The 24,229-nt window shown below is 44.0% G+C and overlaps 1 protein-coding gene across 2 annotated transcripts in view; it reads left to right on the forward strand.

The window, feature by feature from the left end:
- Positions 1-19,136, forward strand: part of MDM4 (MDM4 regulator of p53) — a 53,211-nt gene extending 34,075 nt beyond the window's left edge. For both annotated transcript variants that reach the window (XM_088458165.1, XM_088458166.1), the window contains exons 5-11: positions 3,909-3,958; positions 4,994-5,055; positions 5,752-5,830; positions 6,016-6,167; positions 10,519-10,671; positions 17,624-17,707; positions 18,253-19,136. In XM_088458165.1, coding sequence (XP_088314291.1) covers positions 3,909-3,958; positions 4,994-5,055; positions 5,752-5,830; positions 6,016-6,167; positions 10,519-10,671; positions 17,624-17,707; positions 18,253-18,789 — 1,117 coding nt within the window. In that variant the 3' untranslated portion in view covers positions 18,790-19,136. The remainder of the gene's footprint in view (positions 1-3,908; positions 3,959-4,993; positions 5,056-5,751; positions 5,831-6,015; positions 6,168-10,518; positions 10,672-17,623; positions 17,708-18,252) is intronic.
- The last annotated feature ends 5,093 nt before the right edge of the window (positions 19,137-24,229 follow it).

The raw sequence follows: 24,229 nt of genomic DNA on the forward strand, positions 1-24,229 counted from the left end.
CTGTGCCAGTAGGGTATCGGATTTAGGGGCACTTTCATGTTGCTCCCCATTTTTAATCTTTCATCAGGACAGGGCAGTTCTTAGAACACGCCCGGGCTTCCTTCCCAAGGTGGTCTCATTTCCACCTAAATGAGGAAATTGTGGTTTCGGCTTTTCAATCCCCATACCTCTCGGCAGGTGAGGCCTCTTTGGATATGGTCCGTGATCTAAAGATCTAGGTGGACCGTACTGCTTCCATCAGAAAGTCGGACTCCCTCTTCGTCCTTTATGGATTCCACAAGTAGGGATGGCCAGCTAACAAACAGACTCTGGCCAGATGTATTTGCATGACTATCTCACAGGCTTACATGCAGTCTGGCCTTCCTGTGCCGGCTATAGTATCTGCTCATTCTACTTGCTCTGTGGGCAGCCCAGCGTGGTGCCTCAGCTATGCAGGGCGGACACCTGGTCTGTCCACACCTTTCTTAGGTTTTATGCCTTTGATACATTTTCCTCTCAGGATGTTTCCTTCAGGTGTAGGGAGGGTTCTTCTATCCGCTCAGGAGCGTTTCCACCCTTGAACAACTGCTTTGTCCCCATTGTCTCCCTTCTCTGTGTGAGAATGTGATTCTTCAGTGTACCAGTCTTCCTTCTCTCTTCTCCTGCCTTGGGATGGTAAACAAAACTGAGCTGCCCTCAGGCTGTGGGCGGGGTATAGGGAAGAACCGGAGCATCCTGGGATTGAAAAGCTTTACTGTTGGTGTCCAGTCCTCCAAGGTCCTACTTACATCCCAGGGCGTTAGCTGTGGCTGGGACCCGGGGACGGTAGCTGGCATTAGCGGGGGCGATGCGGGCGGCGGTGGTGCAGGCAGCTGGAAGGACCCGGGGGAGGTAGCAGCAGGCAGATGCAGGTTCGGATCTGAAAGATCCGTGATACCTGCATCTGTGTTTAAATAAACAAACTGTGCTGCAGTTTAAAAAAAAAAAAAAACTGGTAAATATTTTTTTAAATAATTGTGTGCCCTTCTCCCATGCAGGTGGCCCTGTTTGCTCCTCCAAACCCTGATAGGTAATACATTTTTAAAGCAATGAAATTCCATAGACCAAAAACCTTACAGTTTCACATGTCCCATTAAGGCTTCTTAGACATGATCTGAAATTTCACAAAACATATTGAATATCTGCCACTCAAACTTCAAAAAGCAATGAAATGACGATAACTCTGGCTGACGCCTTAATGGATGTGTTCCTTGCATAATACAGATTTGGTATGCCATGATACCATGTGGTTAACTGCAGATTCAGAACTTTCACAGAGTGAGATTGCTGTCACTCACAAAATGGTGAAGCAGCTAATTCACAGAATTGTGTGCTCATTGGAATGCACACATGCAGTCTATGCAACTGAGAACACAGAGCTGCACAGATGGGATAAGAGTATGGTGGATGGGGGGAGAAGACGGTGTGGATGGGGAAGATTAAACAGTACATATGGGGGTGAGCCAAAGTGATGCAGATTGGTGGAATACAGTGGTGCACATGGGGGGGGAGAAGACAGAGTGGCACGGTTTGGGGGAACAGAGCGACATGAATGGGGCACAGAGTGGCATGGATGCGGAAAGACAGAAGCACAGTTGGGTAAAGACAGATTGGTGTGGATGAGGAATACAGACTAGCACAATGGGAGAACACACAACAGTAGGGCTTGGGGAAGACAGATTGGTGCGGATAGGTGGGAAGACAGGGTGGTGCAGGTGGAGGGAAAAGAGTGGCAGAGATGAGGGGAGGACAGAGTGAAGTAGCTGGGGGCAAGGCAGTGGTGCAGATGGAAGGAAACGCAGTGGCATGGATGCAGGAAGACAGGGCGGTGCACATGGGGAAGGACATATTGGTGTGGATGAGGGCATTTCAGACTAGCACAGTTGGGAGTCCACACAGTTGTAGGGATTGGGGAAGTTATAGCAGCATGGAGGCGAAGATGGTGTACATGCATACACAGAGTATGATAGTTTTAGCAATTAGGGAGATGAATCTGTATAATAAATGAGATGGATGTGTTGAGTGAGAAGGATGTTGGAACCCAGTGGGATTATTGTGGTGACTGGGAAGATTGTGGGCACTGAATGAGCTGTGTGTGCCACATAACTGCTCAGACCTCAGTTGCATAGACTGCATGTGTGTATCCCAATGAGCACAGAATTCTGTGAATTAGCAGCTCCACCATTTTGTGAGTGACAGCAATCTCACTCTGTGAGAGTGCTGTAACTGCAGTTAACCACACATATATTAGTGCCTTGCAAAAGTATTCACCCCCTTTGCATTTTTCATGTTTTGTTGCCTCACAATCTGGAATTAAAATGGATTATTTGAAGGTGTGCGTCATTTCATTCACAGAACATGCCTACAACTGAAGTTGCGTGTTTTTTTTTTTTTTTTTTATATTATGAATCAAACAACATTTAGGACAACATAACAGAACTTCAGCATACATAACTATTCCCCGCCGCCCCCCCCAAAGTCAGTACTTTGTCGAGCCACCTTTTGTGGCAATTACAGCTGCAAGTCGCTTTGGATAAGTCTCTGAGCTTGCCAAGTCTTGCCTCTGGGATTTTTGCCCATTCCCCAAGGCAAAACTGCTCCAGCTCCTTCATGTTGGATGGTTTCCGCTTGTGAACAGCAATCTTCAAGTCTCAATTGCATTGAGATTTGGGCTTTGACTAGGCCATTCCATCACATTTAAATGTTTCCCCTTAAACCACTCGAGTGTTGTTTTAGCAGTATGCTTCGGGTCATTGTCCTGCTGGAGGGTGAACCTCCGTCCCAGTCTCAAATAACAGGCAGACCGAAACAGGTTTTGCTCAAGAATATCCCTGTATTTAGCACCATCCATCTTTCCCTCGACTCGAATCATTTTCCCAGTCCCTGCTGCTGAAAACATCCCCACAGCATGATGCTGTCACCACCATGTTTTCACTGTGGGGATGGTGTTCTTGGGGTGATGGGATGTGTTGGGTTTGCGCCAGACATAGCATTTTCCTTGGTGGCCGAAAAGTAAAATTTTAGTCTCATCTGACCAGGGCACCTTCCTCCATACATTTCGGGAGTCGCCCACATGCCTTTTGGCAAACTCAAATCGTGTTGTCTTATGTTTATCACTAAGTAATGGCTTTTTTCTGGCCACTCTCCCATAAAGCCCAGCTCTATTGAGTGTATGGCTTACTGTGGTCACATGTACAGATACACCATGCTGTGGAACTCTGCAGCTCCTTCAGGGTTACCTTTTGGTCTCTGTGCTGCCTCTCTGATGCCCTCCTTGCCCGGTCTGTGAGTTTTGGTGGGTGGCCCTCTTGGCAGGTTTGTTGTGGTACCATGTTCTTTCCATTTGATTATGGATTTGATGGTGCTCTGGGGGATCATCAAAGATTTGGATATTTTTTTTTATAACTCAACCCAGAATTGTACTTCTCAACAACTTTGTCCCTGACTTGTTTGGAGAGCTCTTTGGCCTCTGGGGCCTCTGTTTATTCTGACAGATCATGTGACACTTAGATTTCACACAGGTGGACTCCATTCCACTAATTATGTGACTTCTGAAGGTAATTGGTTGCACCAGAACATTTGAGGAGCTTCATAGCAAGGGGGGTGATTACATATGCACATGTTAATTTTCAGAATTTTATTTCTAAAGATTTTTATATATATACAAATTTTTTTCTCATTCCACTTCACCAAATTAGACAATTTTGTGCAGATCCACCACATAAAATTGAGATAAAAAAAAATTTACAGATTGTAATGTAACAAAATAGGTAAAAAGCCAAGGGGGGTGAATAATTTTGCAAGGCTGTGTGTGTGTGTGTGTGTATATATATATATAATTTGTTTGCTATAACCATTCCAAATTTTGATCTTCTATGATTTCTCTGCAGTCCCTTGTATGATATGTTGAAGAAGAATCTGTATCGGGTTTCTTGCACAGGTAAATATTCCCAAACTCTTTGATTCCTTGAATATCTTACTATCTTTGATTGAAAACGGTTGAAGCTTAATGTGAAGTTAGGATCACAGCAGGTTTTTTTATTTCCTCTTTCCTGTCCCCGCACATTCACTGTAATGCAGGATTCTTTCTGTAGTCTGGTGCCAGGCAACTGCATTTAGTTAAGTGAATAGCCAATTACTCAGTACAATGTGATGCTTGAAATTAATGTGTGGGAGTCGGGCATGGTTACTGGATGTGTGTCTGAGAGTGGAGGGGAGGGTGGGGTGCTGATTGTTTGAATTTTTCTTTGGCAATTTAACCATTTGTCATTAAACAGTGTGTTGACCTGATCTTTAAAAAAAAACACTAGTCATATTATGCCATTTTAGTACAAAAGCAAAGCGTATCACATTTCCCATGCTAGGACAGTGTGACATGAGATAACAATGGAAAGAGGGGAAAATCCTTTTACAGATGTAGCCACGGGCACTCGCCAACTTGCGACTCTTCGCAACTGGTATTTCTCCATTGAAGTATGTGCCATGCATGTGCATAAACACGCGCACGCCATAGACGCAGGCACACTAGTGGCGCCATCCATGCATCATGGGATAGATGAGCTTGTCTACATCTGTACTTAACTAGTTCTTTTAAAGAACATCCATTTTTTTTTTTCTTTATCAAAATGTAATGGAAAGAAGTATTTGCTGCCATTTGAGATACTTGTATCATAATTTATTTTAATTTGTATATGGTTCAGAAATAACCCTGGACTACTAAATCGCCACAATACTTTTCTTTCTTCAGGACCAAATCTTTAACCTTTTTTATTCATTTATTTTCTCTTTTGTTGTTTACATTACAAGGTCTTACAGTAGCACATTAAGGGTGTGCATAACAAAGTACACAAGATCCTCTTGTAAGAATTCTGTTTGGGTTTTCTGAGCACCTTTCTCACACTCCAAACTTGCACCACTTGCATTTAACAGCCGTTATTACTGGGGAAGGGATTTTTTTTTTTCATCCGATTCACAGATGCTGCTCAGAGTCCCTCAAGAGACCAAACGCAGGACACAGGCGGTTTGGAGCTGCAGAAGGTAAAATCTGGTATTTGTTGACCTTGTACAGAGCCTCCCCTTCTCTGTACCTGCCAGCGTTGGATCTCCAGACCACTTTTTCAAACCGCTTAGGTTCCGCTGGAGTCCACGGAGCAGGGACAGAGTCACCCTTCTCTGTTCCCTTAATACTTGCACAGCATCTCTCTCCAAGCCGTGCTAGTGATGCAGCAGTTTTGTTACCAGCCACCGCACAACATGTCATAGCACAGAATGTTTTGTTTACATTTTGATGTTAGTTGCTTGGTTTCACAGAAGCATTTGAAAGTGTGCCAGGAAGATCATTTACAGTGTCCATATAATAAGTGCTGTCCTACATTTTGTCTGTAAATAGACCTTCAATTAATGATTGTGCACTAGAACAATTTCTGAAGTTTTCCTTGCAGCTGCGTCCATTTGTAATGTAGCCATATTGGTGTTGGTTTCAACCGTGGAAATAGACGTTTTTTAAGATGACGAGAGATCTTTATTGTAATGAAAAATGGTCTCTTTAGCTGACATGGAATGAGATCTGAATATGTAAATGTATGCTTGTTTATTTCTATACCCCTCCTCTTGTATCCCATTCTGCCAAGTTCAATATTAGTAGGTGGCTGGTACATTATTGTTGCATCTGTCTTTGCTTATTCACATAATGGTGTTAAACTGTTCTACTGCCTCAATTTCCCCCATTCTCAGGGTCCTGGAGAAAGTATTAATGGAGCGGTTGGTGATGACACGGTTACATCTTCCAACCCTCACAAGCGCATTGCAGAAGGTAGGCTTACGTTATTGAGCTGTAAATGTGAAGTTTGTGCAGTGTCGACTGATACTGTTCATTTAATGTACATGTTGTGGTGTAAAATAAGTAAAAATTTGTGATGTTTACCACCAATTCCATTGCAGTTCTATAGGGCAGTATACATCATGCTGCTTCTGATTTTCATTTGTTTGTGGTGACAGACGATGCAGGCCCTGCCATTTGCAAGCAGGCACGCTTGGACCTCACATTTGAAGAATGGGATTTAGCTGGTCTACCCTGGTGGTTTTTGGGGAATCTGAGGACAAATTACAATCCCCTAAGTAACGGATCCACGGACATACCTTCCAACCAGGTGACTTTTTCTTACAAGACCATCATCGTTTCAAAAATAAAAATAAAAAATCAGTTAAAAACACACTTGTTCATCTGGTCTTACATTGGTTTTCCTACTTGAATTTTTAAGATTTATTTTTGTTTTTATTTATATGGCGCCGCAAGTGTTCCACAGTGCCTTACACAGTACATAGACAAATAAGTGCATAAGAAACCAGTGACTTATAGTACAATACAATGCAGGACAAGGACATGGTTTATATACATTGCTGCATTAGTGATAATAACACTCAAATAAGAAGCAGGGCATAAGCAACCAAGTGTTAGGTGCCCAGTGAGGAGTAGATGAAAGTAATAAGATGAAGCACAAGAGGGTAGAGGGCCCAGCTTGTGAGCTTACATTCTAAAGGGATGGGACAGACAAATAGGTGTGACACAGATATTGTAGACGGAGGAAGAAGCAATGTAGCAGCGGGTTAGGATGAGAGCTGGAAGGCTTTGATGAAGTAGTGGGTTTTGAGAGCCCGTTTGAAGATTTGATTAAATTTTTTGGGATGTGAGGTTATGTGGGAAGATGATCAGCTCATTCTTAAGCCGGGTACACACTAGATCAGGGGTGTTAAACTTGTAGCTCTCCAGCTGTTGTGGGACTACATATCCCAGCATGCCCTGCCAGAATTTTAGCGTGCCCTAAAAGCACTGCAGCTGGACGGCCACGAGTTTGACACCCCTGCACTAGACGATGTGTCGTCTGATCCGGTGGATTGGACGAGCTATTGCCCACATCGGCCAGTGTGTACCGGCTATGCTCACTCCTGTGCGTAGTTGGTGACATGCGTGCAGGTTAAACGGGAAATATAGTCAGCGGGGGCCTTGCTTCCGAATGCAGCCTGGCACCTGCCATTGCTCCCAGCATTGGCATGTGTTTATGCACTTGCCTATGCTGGGACCCCTGCTGGGTACCGATGTGGACTGATGTGTACCCAGCATTAGACCTATTCAGTTTAAGAAAGAGTTGGGACATCCAGGAAGAGATGGCAAATGCAGTTGGAGATATGAGTGAGGAGAGGGGGGGTAGAGGACAGAGGAGCATAGAGATTATATTGAGGAGTTCACCTAGAGAGGGACGTATAGAGGTAGAATAGGAGAGGTCCAAGAATAGAACCTTGGGAACACCTACTGTGAGTGGAAGTGTGGGGGTGGGGGGGAGTGGAGTGTGTTGGGTGTTGAGACTGAGAAGTAGGAGGACAGCAGGGAGAGGGCAGTTTCACATGGACCAAGGGGTGGAAGGATTTGCAGGAGGAGAGGGTGGTCCACAGTGTCAAAAGCAGCAGAGAAGTTGAGGAGAATGAGCAGAGTATTGGCCCTTGGATTTGGCAGCAAGGAAGTCATTGCTGTCTTCCGTGAGGGCAGTTTCATTGGAGTAGAGAGAAGGGAAGCCAGACTGAAAAGTGTCAAGGAGGGAGTGGGAGGAAAGAAAGGAGGTAAGGTGGTTGTAAACAAAAGTCTCAAGGAGTTTGGAGACAAAAGGTAGGAGAGAGATGGGTAGGTAGTTAGAGAGAATGTTAGGATCAAGGGTAGGTTTTATGGGGGAAACAAGGGCATGTTTACATGCAGAAGGGCAATGTACAATGCCCGATCACTGTGTCCAGCAGTGATCGGGACAGGGGCGGAGTTGTAGGCAGTAGGAGGTGCTGGGGACTGGGCACTATGTAATCGCCTGGCCGGGGGAGGAGAGAAGAGCATGAGGTGCTGCCGGCTGTGCGGGACGGGAACAGAGCAGCAGCCGCCGACTATGCTGCGGCTGCTGCTACGGTGGCTTTGATAGGGGCAGCCAGCGCCGCTGAAGTTAGGGTTGAGCTAGCCGCTGGCTCCCTAGGCATAGAGCAGCAGCTGCGGCTGACAAGAGCTCTTGTAGTTGGATGTCACCGGCAGCCAGCGCTGGTGAAGGAAGGGGAGGGCTGGCCACCCACTCCCCGAGGACAGAGCGGCAGCCATTGCTGACAGGAGCCGCAGCTGCTGCTCCTGTAGTTGGATGTCACCGACAGCCAGCGCCGGTGAAGGAAGGGGTGGGCTAGCCACCCACTCCCCAGAAGCAGAGCAGCAGCCGCGGCTAACAAGCCGCCGCTGCTGCTTCTAGAAGTCAATGCCACGCCGGTGGGGACAAGGGGGAGGGGATCCCGCTGGCTGCCCAGGCCTGGGACAAAGCAGGGCAGCTGCGCAGGGAGGGGGGTCACGCCCGCTGCCCGATCACTGCTGGCCACAGTGATCGGGACACACAGGAGGAGAATCCTGTGATGCAGAGGGACCAGGAGGTCCCTCTGATATAGGCGGCTACGGGAAGATTAGCTTCCCGCAGCCGCCCAGTGGCCATTTCTGACTGGTCGTATCAGATACGACCATGTCAGGTAAAGCCCAGTCTGGCATGGTCGTATCTGATACGACTGTGCCAGGCAAGTGGTTAATGTGAATTTGATATAACATATATAGGGTATGTGGTTATATTAATATTTATTGATGTTGCAATTGTTTTAAATAAATTAAAGTTATATTTTAATGGATTGATGTGACCAGTGCACCATTACACCATTTCTTTCCCTCATACAAATTCTTTTGAAATATTAGAGAGGGAAAGGTCACCACTGTAGAATGAGAGCATAAATGCTACTTAGAGGCTCCACCACAAGTATTCCTATACTTTTGTACTTTCCTGAATTAAGGCCTTATTCACATCATAGCGGCATTCTGTATTTCTTATATTGTCCTAGGCACTTAGGATTAGTATTTTTCTTGCAATGGTGTTGGTATAAAGTTGCATACTAAGCACAACTATCCGTAGCGTGATTCATGGTGCGGCTCACTTGTATCGGGCCTCTCTGGCCTGTTTACCTAGGCTGCACTCATCCGCTGCATGCAGTGGGTATCCATATAGTGTACTTTTCTTGCATTAGTGGAGCAAAGATGACTATTTGGTCAGTGTATGGTGAGATTTCTGTTGCAGCTTGACCCTATTTGGTGCAATTTGAGGGTAGAACAAATCGCTTTTTTTTTTATTCTCATAATAGAGCTTTATATTCTCCTTCATCCACAGGAAACACGAGTCAAGACAGGGGGTTATAGATGGGTGTGGAGTCCAGCTGGCACTTACAGAAATTTACAAGCGTGACTGGCTCTTCCCCCTATAGGTTAGGGGGCTCCCGGGGGGGTTAGGATTAGGCACCCTACCCCCAGGAGGTTAGGGTTAGGCTAGGGGAAGAGTTAGGCACCCCCGGGGAGAGGTTAGGGTTAGGCACCCAACGGGAGACTTGGGTTTAGACAGCGGAGTAAATCATACCGAACCCCGCATTCAGTTTCATATTTTTGCAGATACTAATCTAACTTAAATTATACTTGCTCAAGATGTCATTTTGAAGGTACTTTGTCAACTAACTGTGAAGGACTTTCAAGGTTGCTATTTTTAAAATGGCTGAATGTTGTTTGCAAGCATAATGACCATTCAGAAGCCCCATTCTGGATGACTACAGCTGTTGATTGGCCTCCCTGCTCACGATCACCCTCTGTAGCGTCACAAAGCCCAAGTTTTATACTAAGGCTGTGAAACAGACCATGGAGCAGCCCCCAGGCTAAGAAGTGAGAAAGGAGAAGGTTTGTAATGTTACCTGATGGAATAAAAATTGCACAGGCCTACATCCATATTTAGCAGAGGTTAGCGAACTGAACCAGTATAGAATGTTTGCATCTAAAAATGCTAGTGTACATGTCTATGGTCAGCATATTTTGATTTATCATTTTTAAAAGGTTTTTTTTTTTCTAGTTTTAATAGATTTAGGGGTCTGTGTATTAATCGCGGAACTGGTGTGATTATTATTTATCCATATCGCATGGGATATTTACATTTTTTTATAAAAATATCCCTGCTATGTACAAAGAAGAACTTGCAGGGACAGCAAGTTTTATATCCCTGGCAAATTGTAGATGTCTTTTCACATGCATGCTACCGCTGCAGGCTGAAGAGGGATCAAAAGATCTCTCCTGCTCCTAAGCCTCCATAGGCTTAAAGCAGTTCACACCATCTGAAGATGGTATAAACTACTGGGGCCCAACTCCGAAAAGCTTTGCTTTTTTGGAGTGTGGTACATAGGAGTCAGTTTGTAGTTTATTAATCATATAGGGGACTGCAATCTGCAGTGCTAATTAGCGCTTTGCCAGAGATTTCTAGGAAATCCCTTGCATTGTGCCATTAGTAGTACATAGGAACAATACATACAATTATGCAGTTTCTGCATAATTGTATGTAACAAGCAGCTTGATACATAGGCCTCTTAAACATTATCATTTATATATTGTACCTTTTTCCCCTGTTTTTGCAGGATATAGATACAGCCCTTGTTTCAGACACAACTGATGACTTGTGGTTCCTAAATGACAATCGGTCAGATCCAATCAATGTAGAGGTGAAAGTGGAGGCTCTAGAATCCAAAGATAGTGAGGGGGAGGAAGTTAGAGAAGATGAGAGCAAAAAGGTTAGTACAGTAACCTGCTACTTTCACCCTTGTTTACTGTAGCACTCATTATGTCATGGTATCATGTTCACTTTTTACTCTAATTAGGGCAAATAACTTAGTCTTCTTACAGGTGGTAGTAATTGGTAACACATCTGTGCCAAATTAAAATGGTCGGCTAATAATGCAAAATTACATCCTACCGTATTCTTATTTTTGTAGATTTATCTGTGTTAGCAAAATGATGCGAATGCTGCATTTTTTTACTTGGCATATACACTAGTGGCCAAAATTGTGGAAATCTTTTGGAAAATGTGTGTTTTTAGGGTTTAATTGTGTATAACTGCATTATTTTTAAAGAAAATCCTATGAAGGTATATATCACTGGAAAGATAATTTTATATACAATATAATGCAGTTCATCGCAAAGAATTATCTTTTTTACATAAAGTTATAGCTAAATAAAGATAGGGAGCAATGGAACAGTGTCATCCGATAGTGATGAAACCAGAATATCCATATTTCTTCAGGGTCCATAGGCTTCACAGGGAGACTTTGGGGTGTAGGTAATGGGAACCATCCGGGGACCACGCAGTTGAAGCTTTCAGCTCCCAGGATGCATTGGGTCCACTCTCCCTATATCCCGAGCCAGAGTCATCTCAGTTTCGTCGGCGCCCGGCTGGAGTCGGGTCACCGTTTTGCAGGGGAGCTGTTCATCAGCCCCTAAAGCTAATTTCTTTATTTTATTTATTTAACTTTTACAAAGAATAGAGCGCGCAGCAGCAGACTGTGGGACGTCTGCGCTGCTGCTCTGTCACCCCTCCGGTGCCACGACCCGAGTACTGATCTGGGGATCTCGGAGGGCTTTCCGGGGGTCAGCGCTAGCCAGGACCCGCGGAGAGGAACCAGACTGCACCCATACATCAGCGAACAACTAAGGCGGGTCCACACCCAGCACCTCGAGTCTCGGGACAGACCGGAGGTGCTGGGTGTGGACGCAGGCTCTGGCCATCGTGCTCCATTTGACCACCAGGGACATCTTGGTGCTGGAAACTAGCGTCCCAGGGGTTAATAACCGGCCAGGGAAAACAGTTTCCCTGTTTTAAGCGGCTCCTCAGCTCAGCGCACCTTTCCACTGCAGTCTGGCTTTCCCGAGCTGCTCTCCTCCTCCGGACACTCCTCCTCTGAGGTCTCCGGCTGACATTTTGTAAGGTACAGTCGCAGTTCTCCCAGGTCAGAGCGTGGTCCGGTCCCCGTGCATACCCCTCCCCAGGGTCAGCGTATGTAGCACTAATTCCTACCAGGCTAATATATATATATATATATATATATATATATAATATATTTTAAACAAAAAGCACTAATCCACAGCACTCACCATTCTTAGATTTGGGGTGCAACATGGTATGTGACCACATTGTTTAAATAGAAAACACCGTGGCTCTGCACTCACCATAATAACTAATAATAATAATAAACAGTGGGGATTTAGTTAATGAATTGATCAATGCATTTAAGCTTGCAGCCCGTCGTCACGTGTTAAGTTTTATTATTAGTTATTATGGTCAATGCAGAGCCCCTGTGAAAAAATAGATAGATATAGCAATACAATATGTGTGAGGTCTGTCGCATACTGTTGTGTACTGCACTGTGCCATATTTAGGCAACAGGTTCCTGCAGCTTACCTAAGCATAAGACAGAACCAGTGTATTTCTCCCTGTTAGTGTTTACATATACTTGTGGTTGCTTTGTACTCGGGGCTCGATTCAGACCTGCTCTCTAGATGCCCACTATGTCTTGGCATGCGATCGCGATGTGTAGTCAGACGCCCATCAGCCTGTCTTAAGATGTCCACTTATGCACATCAGGTCCAGTAAGTGTATGAAATCTTCGGTAACATCGAGTACCATTCGATGCATACGCAGCACTTGTTGTTGACCATACCCTACCGCAAGCATCAGTGTAAAATTCAACCAAGTGACGTGTACTATGACTCTGCGTCTTAATTATGCACGCCTCTGAAATGGTGTTACAATACCCCAGAGTGGGAGGGCGACGACTTCAGTTCGCCCAATGCTGGTGTCAAACCACCAAGGATGCTTAGGTAAGAGAAGTGGTCTTTGAGGGGTACGCCCTCTCATTCCTTCGAAGCCCTCCCCAGCAGTTTTTCTGCACAAGCCCTCCTTCAGACGAAACCAAGGCCTTGCAGATCCAGAGTCCTTGCTGCAAGCAGGAGTAATTGTACCAGTTCCACTATCTCAACGAGGGACTGGATATTATTCTATACTTTCTGGTTCAGAAACTGAATGGGTCTCATCAGCCTATCCTCAACCTCAAATCTCTGAACAAGTTCCTCAGGGTACCCAGGTTCATGATGGAAACCTTACGATCCATACTGGCTATGGAACCTGGGGATTACATGGTATCACTGGATGTTCAGGATGCATACCTACATGTTCCCATAACGCCTTGTCACCAGCGTTATCTGGGTTTGCTATACTGCTACAACACTTCCAGCGTCAGGCGCTGCACTTTGGTCTATCCATGGTCCAATGGTATTTACCAAAATTATGGCTGTCATGACAGCCCACCTGCAGGCAGGGTATCCGGCTCCTTCCATATCTGGACGACCTCCTCTTATTGGTGAGTTCTCCAGAAGTGCTTCACCACCACCACCACCTGCAACTGACAGTTGCTTGTCTACAAGCGCACGGGTGGTTAATCAATTGGAAAAAGTCCTCCCTAATTCCCACAGAGGATGGTTAATTTATGAGCCCTTCTAGATTCTCACCAGCAGAGGATCTTTCTAACACCAGAGAAGATCTCCATGCTGCAGCTGCGAGTACGCAGTGGACTGACATCGCCGAGTGGACTGACATCCGGCGTGTCAGTCCACTCAGCGATGCAGTTTCTGGGAACCATGGTGTCCACCTGCGATATGGTGGAAAATGCTCAGTTCCATTCCAGGCCCCTGCAGGGGCTATCCTCTCCAGGTGAAGCGGATTACCCCACCGGATCAGGGCTATGACGATGGTACGCTCTCTGGAGGTGCCCCCTGTCTCTGTCTTGGTGGCTATTGACATCTCATCTAACCAGGGGTCGCCCCTTTTGGATCCCGGACTGGATACTCCTAACATTGGAAGCCAGTTTCCGATGATGGGGTGCAGTGAACGGTCCACACTCCTTTCAGGGCCAGTGGACAACGGTAGAGGCATCCCTGCCCATCAACCTATTGGAACCTCGGGCTGTGTACAGGGCCCTCATGATAGCAAAGCACTTTCTTCACTGAAAGCCCGTGCAGGTTCAGTTCGACAACGCCACCACAGTAGCTTACATCAACCATCAAGAAGGCACTCTCAAGTCAGACAGAAATGACAGAAGTGTCACACATTCTGACATGGGCAGAATCTCATCTCCCGGCCATTTCGGCATTGTTCATTCTGGGAGTTCTCAATTGGGAAGTGGACTTCCTCAGCCATCAAAATGTGCATCCAGGGGAATGGTCTCTTCACCAAGAGGTGTTTCAACTCCTAGTGGACAAATGGGGTCTCCCAGAGGTGGACCTCATGGCCCCCCCGACACAATCACAAGTTACCAGTGTATGGGTCCAGAACAAGAGATGCCAAAGCAAGCCTGGTGGATGCTCTGTCAGTGAAATGAACCTTCCAGCTTGCATTACTATTTCCTCCAGTCTCCCTGCTTCCTCGAGTTCCTCGAAAGTTCAAACAAGACTGTGGCTCCAGCTTGGCCCAGACGTCATTTGTACTAAGATCTTCAGAGTCTCTACATCGACACTCCGTTTCTGCTGCCTCAGCGTCCGGACCTGTTGTCTCAGGGTCCTTTCCTTTACTCTGTCCTGGATCGTCTGTCTTTGACGGCGTGGCTCTTGAGACATCCCTCCTAAGGTCCAAGGGATTCTCTAGCTCTGTCATCAACACGATGCTTAGAGCACGTATACCTGCCTCAGCCAGTATCCACCACAGTGTGGCATACATATTTCCAGTGGTGTCGGACAAGAGATTACGACCCTCAGGGGTTTTGAATTTCCAGAATACTGGCATTCCTTCAGTCTGGATTTGACCTCTGCCTACGCCTGGCTTCGTTGAAAGTGCATGTCTCTGCACTGTCAGTGTGGTTCCAACGTAGAATTGCTCCGCTTCCGGATATCCACACCTTCCCCAAGGGTGTCCTCCGGATTCAACCTCCCTTTGTCCCACAAGTGGTTCCTTGGGATTTGGCAGTTCTTCGGCCCCTCCAGGGTCCTCCATTTGAACCGTTAGATTCAATGGAACTTAAGTGGTTAACAGCTAAGATTCTTTTACTTCTGGCTATTGCATCTGCCAGGAGGGTGTCAGAATTGAGAGCACTCTCCTGTCGTCGTCCTTTTCTGATATTTAACCAGGACAGGGCGATGCTTCGTACTCGCCCTGAGTTCCTTCCTAAGGGTGTTTCTAGTTTCCATATTAATCAGGAAATTATAGTACCGACCTTTCTATCACCAGACCTCTCGGCAGGTGAGGCCTCATTGGATGTGGTCCGCGTTCTCAGGGTTTATGTGGACCGTACCAGTTCTCTTCGGAAATCAGACTCCTTGTTTGTGCTCCTATGGATTTCACAAGAAGGGATGACCAGCCAATAAACATACATTTTGCTTGATGGCTTTGTATGACTATCTCAGAAGCTTACACGCAGGCATGCCTGCCTGTTCCGACTTCTGTTAAGGCTAATTCTACTCGGTCTGTGGGTCCATCGTGGCACCTTGGCAGTTCAGCTTTGTAAGGCGACTACGAGATCTTCTGTTTAGGCCTTTCTAAGGTTCTATACATTTGATACCTTTGCCTCCCAGGATGTTTCCTTTTGGACGCCGGATTCTCCTCTCAGCGCAGGATCGTCCCCACTCTTTAAAGGACTGCTGTGAGACATCCCCAAGGTCTACCTGTGGAGCCTATGGATCCTGAAGAAGAAAATGAGTTAACTCTTTCTTCGAAGTCCATAGGTTCCACAGGGCACCCGCCCTGACTCACTTGGTTTCATATGGCTTATAATACTGGGCACCGGTTTCCCGTCTCCTTCTCTGCGAGTGTGTTTCTTGCGTGTTCCAGTCTTCCTTCTCTTCTCCTCCTCCGGCCTTTGGCTTTTAACCAACTGAGGTGCCTTGGGGGTGGGGTATAGGGAGAGTGGACCCAATGCATCCTGGGAGCTGAAAGCTTTAACTGCGTGGTGCCCGAATTGATTCCCATCACCTACACCCCAAGGTCTCCCTATGGATGTCGAAGAAAGAGTTAACAAAGTTAAGTTCTTACCATAACACTCATTTTGGTAGTGAATGAATGAAATATGATTTGCTACCTGAGTGCACAACACCTGCTGTGAAGCATCCAGTTAGCAGTTAGTGTTGTGCTGTGGGGATGTATGACAGTAAAAGGTGTGGGAAGAATTTGTGAGATCATTGACACTTTAAATAGCAGCAAATACATTTGTGTCCCGCCGTTGGGGGAAGCACACACCCCAACAGCAGCAGGTGAATAGATGCTATGCACATGCACACAGCATCTATTCACAGTGCAGAGAGCGCCCGGGGGCAGCCCAGCATCTCAGAGTGCTGGGCACACCCCCACAGTGACGGAAACTGGGGTGCTATGAGGCTCTGCCCCCTTTTCACTAGGCCTCACACCATATCCTGACGTGGGCACGCCTTAGGCATGAGATTGCCATTGTGATGTATGCTTTTTGGTATAATACGAAAATATTAGTGCTGTTGAATTTCAAAAATGCACATTTTCCAAAAGGTTTCCACAATTTTGGCCACTAGTGTACAATGACAGTACAGGTTGAGTCTCCCATATCCAAAATGCTTGGGACCAGGGGTATTTTGGATTTCGGAATATTCCGTTGTTTGGAATATTTGCATATAATGAAATACCTTGGGAATGGGACCCAAATCTAAACACAGAATGCATTTATCTTTTATATACAACCTATACACACAGCCTGCAGGTGATTTTATACAATATGTTCAATAATTTTGTGTCTCAAACAAAGTTTTGTACATTATGAAATTAATTTATATTTTATATACACCTTATACACAAAGCCTGAAGGTATTTTATACAATATTTTTAATGTTGTTTTTTAAAAAAAATTTGTGTACATTGAACCATCAAAAAGCAAAGGTTTCACAATCTGTTATGCTAAAAAAAAAATCGTATTTCGGAACATTACGTATTTCGGAATATTTGGATATGGGAGACTCAACGGGTGCGATATGTATTACCGCCGGCCACATTCCCGACAGCCGCTGCCCGACAAAGGAGGAAATCCTGATCGTCCTAAACCTAAGTCCCCCGGGGGGGTGCCTAACCCTACCCTCCCCCGGGGGTGCCTGTCCCTAACCCTCCCTCCCCCTAGCCTAACCCTAACCTCCTGGGGGGTGCCTAACCCTAAGTCCCCCCCGGGAGCCCTAAACCTATTTAGAATTGGGATTGATTATTCTGAGGTTCTCTTACGATCATATTTGGATTGCATGCAGCATTGGTTATAAACCTAAACAATAAACTGCATTAGTGACACAGAACATAGCGTCGTTCTACTTCGCAATGGGGATGCGATTGAAATCAGACAATGGAGTGACACAGATTTTGTTGCAATGAATAAACTACATTACTTTCCCTTAAGGAATGAAATAAATAAACTTATTTGTAGATTGTAATTTTCTACAAGTGTCATATGTAAAGGAACACTTAACGTTCAAGTCAATCACCTAGTTTCCTACTGGCTGAAGGAAAGAGTAGTAGTGGAAAAGCATACAGGGGTTTATTCTGTATATAACTGATAACTGTTTATATAGAAATTTCTTTTATAGATCAATGTGTCTGGAACATGTGTATGAATGTTTCCTGGCCCTATACCTGTTTGCCCAAAAATACAATAATATATGTGGCCTTCTCAGGAATTTGTTCTTTATGCTCTTCAGGTGATTGAACTGACTATTTATGAGGATGATTTGGAGGACACACAAAGTCTGAGCGACGACACAGATACGGACCTATCTCCCGAGGTTTGTCATTAAATTAGATTGCAATATTTTATTATTTAACGTTTAGGTTATACTCCATTCTCCTGAAAGATTATAGTTGACACTCCTATTATTTAATATAACACAATTTGGAGGCCAGGCACTAGTATCTGAAATTGTGTATACATAGACTAGGTGCTTGTGTAGATAAATAATGTTAGCAACTCTCCCAAAGAGAAGTAAAGTTGCCCGTCTCTATATAGTAGCATGGAGGAAAAAAGTTTAAAGAGTTATACTGAAATCCTTTCTCTCATGGTAGTTTGTACTATATTGTAATTTTTAGCTTTAATGTAGAAATAAGTGATGCAAATTAAATCTAGACTGCTTTCTCCAAATTTTTACTCCTGTTATCCAATAGTACAGCAGGGATTGCCTCTCCATTTACACTGATGTTCACCAGGTGCTCACTTGCTCTTTGAATCACATGTCTAGGGTTTTGGTTAATACCCATTCACCATGCTGTCGTTCCCATATATTTTACTCTATTGAGGAGCAAGATTAAGATAACTGGTGCTTTCTCTCTTCAGGACTGCTGGCAATGCACAAGTTGCCATAAACTTAACTCGCCAGTGAAGCGGTACTGCTTTCGCTGCTGGGCATTACGTAAAGACTGGTATGCAGACTGCCCACGTCTCACCCATACCCTTTCAACGCCAACACTTCCTGCAAATGTAAATTCCCGGGAAATCAACAGAGGCATCGACGTTCCTGACTGCCGCAGAACTGTATCTGCCCCCATGGTGCGAGTGCAAGCCCCTGCCAGAAATTTGCAAGCACCTTTTTTAGAGCCACTAGACTTGGCATCAAACATCAGAACATTCTCCGAAAGTACAGACACTCTTCTCAGCTACCAGTCCGATGAAGCATCCCTGGACTCTAATCGCCCTCTACTCGAGCCGTGCAAGCTTTGCCAGAGACGCCCTCGTAATGGAAATGTGATACATGGGCGTACTGGCCACATGGTGACATGCTTTTTATGTGCACGTAATCTGCAGAAGACACGCAAGGGATGTCCAGTGTGCCAGAAACCCATACAGATGGTGGTGAAGACCTATGTGGCATAGCTAAGTTGAGGAGACCCATTATCATCTTAGGTGAATTCAGCTGAGACACATGGAGCATGTGTAAATACATGCACTAATGTTTGCAATTTAATTGTTTTTGTTTTTTTCCTTTTAAAGCACCTTTTTGTATGTGAAGGAGAGCAACAATGTGAGAGTCTTTATATTGTTTACCTGGACTGGTGAAATGTTTACTAATCCAGTCTCTGACTATGACCATGCGTTATCACTGCCATAAGTATTTGAAGTGTGTACCATTGCTTCACACTGCATTGTGATCATTATCAGATATAGGAAAGAAACTTTTGGAGAGAATATTTATAAAGATAAAAGAATATATGAATGAGAAATATGCTTATCTATTTATATCTGGACTTTAATCTCTTGCGTTTGGATGTGTTGGAAATCTCTTGTGTGAGTCTTTGTAACATGTTAGAGAATACTTCTTGCCCTCAACAAGAAGACTTCAGGTGAATTCTGTAGGGAGCAACAAGATTGGAAATACAGGGGGCTTGATGTTTTAATTGCTTCACCACAACACACATACAAAGCCGCAACTTTTTCAGCATTGTACAGCAGAGGTCAGTGTCGCATTGATAAAAATAAATACAAATTGTCTTATCAAGCTCCCAAGATGCCCACTTTCCCATTGAAGTGGGCGCCCTGGATTGATGTATTGAATCGCATGATTGAGGCTGGCCTACACTCTCCAGGGGGTATATTTTACTATAGTGAGTGTTTAGAAATGTAGATGTTGCCCATAGAAACCAATCAGATTATACTTAACATTTAACTAGCACCTTAAGATAATAGCTAGAATCTGGTTGTTATGGACAACATCTCCACTTCTAAAAATGTTCACTTTAGTTAAAAAAAAATCAAAAAAATCCTAGGAGTCTGGGAGAACCCTTTTGAAAGTCTGGAACCTATTGGAGATTCCAGGAGAGTAGGTAAGTGTGACCTAGAACAGTCTGTCCTAGCTCAACCATGCTTGGTATGGCATTAAAGTGTTTACTTCACTAGTGAAATTAAGAATTGTTGACAAATGTACAGAAGGGTTGGGTACAGGATCCCGGCGGTCAGAATACAGACAGGGGCACCCCGACAGACAGGACACTTACCTTTGGGCATCAAGATTCTAACACTCCCCCTAACCCACCTTTCCCGCAGCCTAACCCTGACCTTCCCCAACCACACAACCCTCTCCCACACCCTAACCCTCCAAGCAGCCGAACCTTAATCTGCTGTCGGGATTCTGAGCGCCAGCATCCCGACTGTTAAGATGTCGACTACATGCCGTACAGATTATAGCCGTTCCCCTACATATACTGTAGATCTACAACGTTGTCATTGCATTATTGCCCGGGTACTTGTTATATCTGACACTTATCATGGTTGCAAGCATTCCCACCTGTTGGTGATCTGTTCCTCGTTGAGCATCAATACATACAACTTCCATAGGTCATTGGTATTACACTTAAAACACCCCACAACTTTGCATGAAAATGAATGCGAAAAAAACCTTATGTATAAAGAAATAAATAATAAAGGTTTTTATTTGTCCACAATTGAAATCAAGATAGATCCTGTTGTGCAGTAGATATTAGTTTCACTTAATTGTTTGCAATGTTAGCCAAGTCTCTATTTGCAATTCTGTAAGCTTATAGCTAGGTCTAAAAAAAAAAAAAAAGTGTAGATCATTAAGCATTTGGCCAGGCTTACCTGCAAAGTGTGATCCTATGAAGTGGACCTGGCTGTTGTGTAGCATGAAGCACCATTGTAGGTGTATGTCCACTTTAACAACAGCTACTGTATGTATTTGCTTGTTTGTGTTGCACTTACTACGAAGATATTAGTTAACTGTGTTGGACAAGAGGAACATTTGCTCCATCCGCTCACAATTTGCATCAAAGAGGGAAAGTGCATATTGTACTTTCTTGATTTTTGGCATTAGAAATGTTTCACAAGCTGGTTACTTGAAATACCGAATATAAAAATAAAATGGCATAATCAGAGCATCTTCCGTTTTGCTAGATATTTGGTAGCTTTTGTTTTTTTGGGATTATTTTTTTACTTCTCTAAACAGGTCTGCTAAGCAGTACATATAGGGTTCTTTATGTGCTTACTCTAACAAATACATTACTTTTTAAAAAGTTTAACAGACCCAAAGAGGAAAAGATTGGATAAATTGTTATACTTTATTTTACTCTTAAGGTGCGTATCCACTAGCAGACTGTGAAATGATTGCACGATTACCATGTCCTAATCATTCAGTCGTTTCACACTCTGTGCTGTGCCTACACTGAATGATCAGTCATTCAGTGTACGCACCCTCCCTCATCCTCGATCATGGGCAATATGTTATCGGCAGATTGACCAGCATGTTCGGGCGATGATAGATGTCAGAAACGAGTAGCGGGAGCACGCATCGCTGGTCGTTTTCTACATTAAACTGCTCGATTAACAAGCGATTGAACGATAACTATGTCGTTATCATTCAGTCGCTCTGTTTAATCTGGTAGTGGATACCCGCCTTTAGGAGGGGTTTGAATTAGCAGTACTTAACGGCTTTTAGCTCCAGGTTTAAGAGACTAGAGCTATTCAATAGCTGTTCCGCAGTAAGCCCTGAGGGTGCACTTCATGCGGATTTCTGTTCGCACCTCTGGGTGGTGCAAACAAACCCGTGTTAAATGCACCCCTGGGGCTTACTGTGTGGGGTAATTGCATAGCTTCGGGCACTTCACCCGGAATCTCTTCCTTACTGCCTGTTATCCAAGGGGCATATTGTGGTATATAATTGAATAGCTCTGGGCACTTGCCATGGGCTTTTAGCTCCCAGGTTAAGTCCTCAACTAATTGAATTCCCCTCTTAGTGCAGATAGCTGATGAAGCTTGGATAAGTCTGTTATGTAGAAGATTGTGGTTCTCCATGTAAAAAGTATGTTTTAATTTTTCCATATATGTATGCAATTCAATGCCACAGGAGGACTCTCTTGGCACTGTCTGATCTTAATTTTGAAGTGCCCATTTTGCATCAATTTTTTCAACTGTAGCTGTTTTACTGAATCCCCTTTTCCTGATAGTTGTCAGGGATTCCCACTCAGGACTGACCACTGCCTATCACAGTTGGAGAGGCTGAACTCTCAAGCATACCAGATCAAATTTCGTACCTCAAAAAGGAAGGTTGTAGAAGCATCCCAACCAAATTGTTCATATTGGAAAGGGAGGGGTTTATGTAAAACTCATGTTTTAAAGTGAAACACTCCTTTTAAGGACGAAATGTGTTATTTGTATTCTAAAATAATAAAATACTTTAAAATGTGTTTTGTTGATTGTGTCAATTAACTAAATGTAAAATTGTTATGGAACTAAAAATAAGAGCTAAAATGCTGTGCATTGTATAAATCATAGAATAAGTGGAGATCTTTTTTCCATTCTTAAGGGTTGCTTTCCACTTAACAAATTTCCAACGACAGCGTGTCTATTAAGAAATAAAATTCGGGTCATAATAAGTAAACGAGACCATAATAAGTGAACAAGACGGACCAGTAATGTTAAACTTGTTGTTCAAGGTGTTGCATTTTTATGTGTACATTCCCCTGACTAATTAGAAATGGTGAAGATGTTCCTAGCACTGATAAGAGCTACACTCCATCAAAAGGTGTTCTGCCTCCAGCAGACATGTTTTGCTTATTACTTGTGGTTGTAATCCTTACAAAGACTGTCTGTATTATGTAAATCAGAGTCCAGTTCCCATTGAAAAATGAAAAAAAAAAAAAAAAAAAGGGAGCACTTCATTGTGATGGGTGTTGACCAGTCACTATCTGACTGTATTACATTTGTTGAACTGAAGAGAGAGACACAACCTGTCAATTCAGGGGCAGTATATAGAGGAAGCTGGCTAGGAATGAGAACCATATGTTGATCAACTTTTGGAGCAGTTGTGCATTTAGCATAGGCAGCATACTAGAGTGTTGCTGCTTTTTATTTTATTTTTCTGCGTAAAGGTATGGTGCGCGCTCCCGCTTATCCCCGTATTCAAAATAAAATTAACCAAAACTGGAAACTCCGAAGTTGGATTTGCATAAAGTTACGAATTTTTCCTTAAAATAATTGTAAGACCCCCTAAAGTTGTAAAAACATGGGGGATCACTATGGGTATCCCCGTTTTAGCCTTTAATTGTAAGTCGGGGTTTTAAATAGCCGCTGCAGGTGTTTTTTTTCCGACATTGAAGAAGTGATGCAGAAGAGCACTTAGGTTATTTTTTTCGTTTTTTTAAGTGGTCCCATCAAATTTGGGGTACATGAAAATGGGTACTAGCATATTTTTAAGTCCCTAAAGTAAGTTTTTAAAAATTCTGCATTTGTGCACCTGCCGCTATAATTCTATTCCAGAAAACATCTGCCGCATACATGCAGAATAGCCCTGAACCTAGTTCCCTATTCTTAAACATTTTTTTCCCATTTTTTTTTTTCACCCCAATTTTTTAATTTTTTGGGGTGTCCTATTTTTTTAAAAACTTTTTGACACAGTTCTTTTTTAAATGTCATTCCCAGGGGTGCAGGCTATTTTTTTTTAAGCCTGCACCCCTAAACCCCAATTCTGCACTTTTTTTCCGACACCTATTCAATGGTGAAAACTTATCCCCGTTTTTTATCAAAGACTTTTCAAAACTGCGATAAGTCTTTGAAATTGAATACGGTGTAAAACTAAAACCAGTGATATTAACGCAAAAAACGATGTTATCGCACCCATATTGAATACCCCTGGAAGACCGCTGCTTAAAGATTTGCTTACTCTCCTACCATCAATGTGTCTGACAAATTAATTGCATACTGACCAGGGACCTATCTGTTTATGTTCTCCCAGTGTTTGCATGGGTTTCTTTCCACACTCCAAATACATACTGATAGGTTAATTGGCTTATTACAAAATTGATCACTGCACTGGGACATGCTGTGAATGATTACATAGAACAATGGATGAATAGATGCTGATTGCATGCATCTGTTCACTGTTTGGGTAGACCCTAGCACAGCCCAGCGTCTCTTGGAGTCCTGGACACTCCCCCAGAGTGATAAAAACGGGGGTGTGATATGAGGCCACGCCCCTTCCCTTGAGTTCCTGCCTTTTTCTCTTTCATCCACTAGGGGACACTGGAGGTTGCTTACTCTGGGTATAGAGGCGTGGATAGCTGGAGCCGGCACTTTAAATAATTTAGAAGTGTGAAGCTCCTCCCCCTCTATGCCCCATCAGCCCTCAGTTTAGAAAATGTGCCTACTAGGAGCTGGTCAAAATCTGCTGTGCTCCAGCAACACATCTATTTTATTTAATTAGTTTTATTATTTTCTAACCTCTTTTTTACACCTTTTAGGTACCCTTCGCCACCTCTCTAAAGGTGGGGTCCAGATACCTGGCACCCTGTCCTTAATAGAAGGCAGG

Source organism: Taudactylus pleione, unplaced genomic scaffold, assembly GCF_031769625.1.
Source record: "Taudactylus pleione unplaced genomic scaffold, aTauple2 ptg000814l, whole genome shotgun sequence".
In the NCBI taxonomy this organism is placed as follows: Eukaryota; Metazoa; Chordata; class Amphibia; order Anura; family Myobatrachidae; genus Taudactylus; species Taudactylus pleione.